Here is a 6,000-nt window from a genome sequence, read left to right on the forward strand (position 1 = left end):
ATCTTTCTATGAAAGAATTATCTTTTTGCTGTTTGTGTATGAGGATTTGATTTCTTAAAATTGTAAAAGAATTTTACAAAACCATGGCCAAGAAAATAGATACTTAAAATGTCTAGAATGTGAATATAATTTTAAAAAATTTATATATAAAAAAATGTGAATATAATTAAAAACATTATATATTTATTGGATTGGGGTATCCCAATTAATATTACATGTTCTTTAAAGGACTTGCAACTAATTGAGATTGAAAGTTGGAATTTAGATATTGAAGTGTCAGAGACGGTACAAAGTTTGGGCCCTGACGAGGAAGGGGGAGGGAGTGAAATCAAGGTGGCGCTTATCTTTGATTCTTGGGGCCAAGTACCCTGAGATGCCAGTGAGTGGAGAAGCAGGGAGTCTCTAAATGCAACTATCAGCCCCGATAATCAATAGCATTTCTTCAAAAAAGCCAACAAATGAGAGAGAAGGACTAAGGGGTGGAAATATTCCCCTTCCTCCCTTCTGGGTTCTTTGGCTGCTCTAATAATTAAATTGACATATGATGGATTAATAGGAGAAAAAATTTAATTACATACATGTGGGAACCCTACAAAGACAATGAGATTCAGGGGCAATTGAGGATCCCCTTCAAGATCAAAGGAGGACAGGACTTCCACAAACCAGGGCCATGGAGACAATAAGGAGGCACATTTCACTGACATTACTATGGGTTGCTATCAATTCTAGAAAAGGAACACTTCCTCAGGTAACAAAGTACTTCTCACAGAGGGAGTCAAGAAGCAGAGAGGACACCGGTTAGCCAGAAGTAGGCTCTGGGAGAAAATAAGTGTTCAACTAGGAAGATGGCATTTCCAGCTAAAAGCTGCCTGAAGTTTCTGAATAAATGGGTGTAGCAACCAAATAGTCAATCTCAAGTACACTTTAGCTGATTGAGGATAAAATATTGCGCTCTGTAAATTCACAATTTTTGTCTCTCAGTTTCTTAGTACAATTCCTTTAGTTAACTTCAGTGTTGCAAACTGGAATTTCAAATTCAACTTTTCAAATGGTCAGTGTTTCAAACTGGAACTTGGAAGTGGGGCCTGGTGAGAGAAATGATGGGGAGAGGAAGGAGTAGTTTTACTACAGAAATAGAGCTCAGCTATGGAATCAGAGCACCGGCTGGGAATCTGGCACTGAGGAAAGACAACGTAACAAGGGTAGCTCATGAGAGCAACCTCGAGGGGGCGGTAGAATCTAAGATAACTGGCTGGCGAAGCTGTCATTCCACCATTTCCTCTTCCATCTAGAATCAACATTCTGCTACCAGACTAAATATTATACTGATAAACTGTTGCAGAACCGTCACAGTGGGCGGGAGAGAGAAAATAAAATAATTTTAAATTGGGAAAGAAAGTGGTGGAAGGAGTTACCTATCAACAAGGTCATAGTTTCCCTGTATGTCCAGAAAGGAAACCAGCTCTGAGAACACAGAGATAGAAATAGAAATAATGCTTTCCCTGTGATTATCTTTAAAAGTTTCATTTGAATCCTTGGGCTGGGATGGAAGGAGAAAGAGGTGTCCAGAAGCATGCAGAAATGACATAAGCTCTCAAATAAGATCAAACCTATCATAAGGCTTATGATTCTAGGGATTGGATTGTTCCAGGAAAATTTAAGGTTTCACCAAGTGTTACCATATTTTTACCTTTGACATGTAACGATGGCTTAGGAGAACTGTCAGTGTTATAAATGACCTTGCCTCGTAATAAAACAAAAAAAGACGCTGGGGTGGATATTCTTATTTCTTCCTTTTGTTAAACACATTCCTAAATTATTGCTTAATATTTGAACTGCAAAGCCCATGGGTGGCATTCCTGGAGAGAGAAAGTCTTGAAGTTTGCAAAAACTATTTTTAAATGACTGGTGACTGTAACCATCTTTCAGGAATGTTAACCTAATTGATGTTCTTGGCTATCAAACCTGAGAACTAAGACACCTCTGCTTGTTTTTTGGGGTGGCAGGGTAACTTGTGCCCTGACTTATGCCCCAAGGCTAGCTAGCACTTACTGACCAACAAGCATTGTGCACCTCAGAGGGCCTCCCTCATCACACCCATGAAAGAATCTCTTCTCCTTTTCCCTCTTCTCTCTGTCCTCCTTCCCTTTTCCTCTTACCAATGAAAATCTCACCTTGTCATTCACTGGAACAAAGTGGCTGTTCAGGGTGACAATGCGAAAGTGCGCTGGAAGGGGACAAGCATCATCAGTGAAGGAGACCCGCCCCTTTCTTTCCTCCCCCCTTTCAACTCCCCCACATGTACTTCTGAGTCAGCAAAACCCCATTAGGTTTTTCCTTTTAGTTAAAAAAAAAAAAACACTAATCCGAAAGACAGACAAAGCCCCAAAGCGATTTCTTTTCACAGATCCTAACAATTCAAACATCAGAACGGAAGGCGCCACTAAGGCACAAGGAAAACATAGTACAAATAACAGCGGCTCCAGCCAAATGCCCTGGGTGCTTTCTTACCCACACACAAGCTGCCTGCTGCAAGGCCCAGCAACCCAATTACACTTGCCAAGTTCCATTCTGGGAGAAACGCGTACTTTAAGATATACTCACAGAGTAGCAACTCCACCCACAGCTCTTCTGCTTACATGACACAGCATACATTTAACACCCCTGTGCTCCTTCCGTCCAGACCTGCCCCTTCTGCATGCCTTGTTCACAGGCCTACCACCACACCAAAAGCCCCGCTCCAAACATGCGGCTGTTTCCCCAGCCTTTTGTCTAATCCCATCCGTGTACCTCTTACCTTGCTGCCCTGGGTTGTAGATAGGTTTGTCAGTTTGTATAAAGATGCCATTACTCTGCCTCCTAATTAGAACCTTTTTCTTCTCCTCAAAGCTGATATTATTTCCAGTTCCTGACACCCGGATGGTAGCCACTTCTTCTGTGCCACCCGTAGGAGGTGGTACCTGGCAAGAGAGGGGAGTTCTGGGGAGGAGTGGAGATTGGGGGAACAGAATCAACTGGCCTCAACCCAAGAGTGGGAGAGAAAATGGGAAGAACTGAGTTAGATGGGGTAGCAAGTCTAGGAGCCAGAAAACAAGTTCCCAGAAGAAGGAAAACAATAACCAGAGGTTCAGGGCAGGAGCTAAAAGAAGAAATTCAAAGCCAAGGAAATTGTGGATGAGTTATGGCCAGGGATTGAAGTTTAGGGGAGAGAGATTTAAAGGCTGAAGCAAAAGTAAAATAACAGAAAGCAAAGTTAGGTTGCAGTGAGCGTCTAGGGGGAGAGTAGGGAAGTAAGGGGTTCAAGTTGGGGGTAAGTCTGTACTTACCAAAAAGGAGATGCAGTATAAGTGCCTCTTCTTCCATCCATAGTGATCTAGCAACTTCTGGGTCTTGTCCTTGGTCTCCAGAGTAATAGCAAATTTTATATCCCTGAATCCAGAGCTCAGATCCAAACAAACCTTCTGAGTAGAGGGGAAGTTAAGCTGGGCTGGTAATGTCACCAGGTAGTTTCTATTTAGGAAGCAGAAGGATTTCAGGGCAGTAATGATTTATCCATTCAGTGACAAACAAAGCCCCCTCCTAAGCACTCAGCATATAGCACTGAATTAAACAAACTGAGCCCCTGCTTTTATGAACCTATTTTCCCTAAGGAAGAAGCAAGCAAGAAATAACTGAATGTACAGCCTTAAACCTCCCATCATCAGGAGGCTATCACTGAGAACGTATGCCTAGGGTACCAGAGAAAATCAGTTCTATTACAGAGAGAACAGGGTGTGAGGTAGACAGTCTACTGTATTTTAGTATTATCTTCTTTTAAAGCTTCTTCTTGGTGCCTCAACTTTTCTCTCTGGGTAAAGGAGAAATGGAACCAAAGAAAGGAAAAGATTAAAAGGAAATTAAAATAAACCAAATATTATCTCCTCTCCCCCTCCTTTCCCCTTTCTTCCCTTGGGGGCAAAGAAGCCACTTGCCCTAAATCAACTCTGATACCCAGCACTTACGGGAGTTTTTCTGCAATGGCTGGTGATAAGGCCAATATTCCTAGAAGGAGCTGAGCCCACATCTTTGTGGCTGAGACAGTTACTCGACAGCAGGGGCCAGCAATCCTTTCCGTTGATACAGCATGTATATAATCCCCCCAGTAGGGTGTGGGGCTTTGCCTGATGCTCCAGCCAATCACCTCCCGGGGCCTCAGGCTGAGGTGGTAGACCAGGGCAGTTCCTGTTCACTTCCTCAGATGTATTTCTCCCTGAAACATTCATACTGGCTCAGCTCGTCCATACTACCTGTTCTGAGGGAAAAACCCCGGCTGAGTGTTCAGAGTGGCAACACTTTCAGAACAAACTTTGGACTCCTCCCTTTTTTCCTGGTTTCATTCCAGATTCCCATTCCCGTTGAATCTTTTTTCTCTTTGTAGTATTCTGTTAAGACAAATCTGGGAGCACTGATACGGGGCAGTATATCTCTAATTGGGAATGAGGTATGTGTGTATGGAAATAGGGACAGAAACAGTCCCTGAGAAAGTATAAAGGGACAACCTTTCTGAAGGCAATTTCACAACCTACATCAAAAGCCTTTCAGATTTGCATATCCTTTGCCCCAGCAACTCCCGTTCTGGAAGGGTTTCTTAACGGGCAAAGAGAGCATGCAGACATACAAAAAAATATATCCACACTGAGTTTTTTACAATGTTCTTTTTAATGACAAGACTTGAAAGCCACCCAAAGTATAAATTAGTGAGGATTCTTTCTGGACCAATGACCAACCCAAATTAAACCAATTTAAGAAAGAGTGTTTGATAACTGGAGTGGATCAGACATGAAGAAAGAACTAAAGGAACCAGAGAAACTCCAAAGACTTTCTGGCCTGGAATTAGAGACTCAAAGCTGTCAGGACTCATTTCTCCCAATCATTAGCCTTATTTATTTGTCTTATACTGTTCACAGGACTTCCTTGAGGAGGTGGGGAAGATGGCAGCTGTGAGTCCCCAGTCCATAGTCTTCCAGCTCAAAACTTCATACAAATTTCTGAAGAAGAATTTTGTTCCCCCTTCTCTCACATGCTCACCTCTGAATCAATCATTGTAGCCACAATACTATGATACTGGGTGACTGGGTCATTACCACAGAGGCCAGGGCAATGAGGTGCTGTGATGGGCAACCCTGCTAAGCCACATGGAATCAGGAAGGAGAAGTTCTCTAAAGAAAAGAGTCCACTACTATAGGAAGTGGTTTAGGATAAAGATGCTGGGTAAATAAAACATTCAGTCTATTACAATGCCCAATAATTTGACCTTGATTGCATGAATTTCCATGTTAACATAAAAAACTACTATACAGCCATTAAAAATGTTTTCATGATGAGAGAAATTGTTTGCAATACTAATTGAATGGTGGGGTCAGGGAGGAGGGATAAGATAATAAATGATAAGGAAGATGTGTATTTCTTATAACCCACTATGTCCTTCCACTTAAGATGTAAAAAAACTGGGAAGAGTTAAAAAACTGACAGTGAGAAAAGGCCAGAAAAACTGCAAGATTGCAAGTTTTTTGGAACCACAAAGTTGAATCTAAGAACTGACCAGAGTTTGCAGGTGTATATCTGGGAAAAGGCAATCCCAAGACAAAATAGCTCTAAAACCAAAATCAGTCAAAGGGAGGAATAGTTTAAAACCTGTTTATTGCTCACAAACTGCAGTCCAGGGCCATCTCTCTACTCCTACTCCCGCGAAAGCAAACCAGCCCTCCCCCTAACCTCTCAAATTCACATAAGCCCTCTATTGACCAGATAATTACCCACTGATAAGGAGGTGAACCTTTCTCCACTCCGAGGAACACCTATTGATATGCAAATGAACTAAAGCCATACTTCTCTCCACCCCCGAACACCTGTTGATATGCAGATGCACTAAAGCCAGCCAAGATATTCTGGAAATATTACAATTTTACCCACAGCAGGTCAACTAAGTAGTCTGAAATTCAAGGAGGCTCAGTACCTCCA

General features: G+C 42.1%; 1 protein-coding gene across 1 annotated transcript in view; it reads right to left on the reverse strand.

Annotated features, from left to right (window-relative positions):
- A2ML1 (alpha-2-macroglobulin like 1) overlaps window positions 1-4,254 on the reverse strand; it is a 34,683-nt gene extending 30,429 nt beyond the window's left edge. The window contains exons 1-4 of the mRNA XM_017658839.3: window positions 4,002-4,254; window positions 3,327-3,510; window positions 2,798-2,960; window positions 2,175-2,227 (exon numbers count right to left, since the gene is read on the reverse strand). Of these exons, the coding sequence (XP_017514328.2) occupies window positions 2,175-2,227; window positions 2,798-2,960; window positions 3,327-3,510; window positions 4,002-4,063 (462 nt within the window). The 5' untranslated portion in view covers window positions 4,064-4,254. The remainder of the gene's footprint in view (window positions 1-2,174; window positions 2,228-2,797; window positions 2,961-3,326; window positions 3,511-4,001) is intronic.
- Between the last annotated feature and the right edge of the window lie 1,746 nt (window positions 4,255-6,000).

Source organism: Manis javanica, chromosome 15, assembly GCF_040802235.1.
Source record: "Manis javanica isolate MJ-LG chromosome 15, MJ_LKY, whole genome shotgun sequence".
Lineage (NCBI taxonomy): Eukaryota > Metazoa > Chordata > Mammalia > Pholidota > Manidae > Manis > Manis javanica.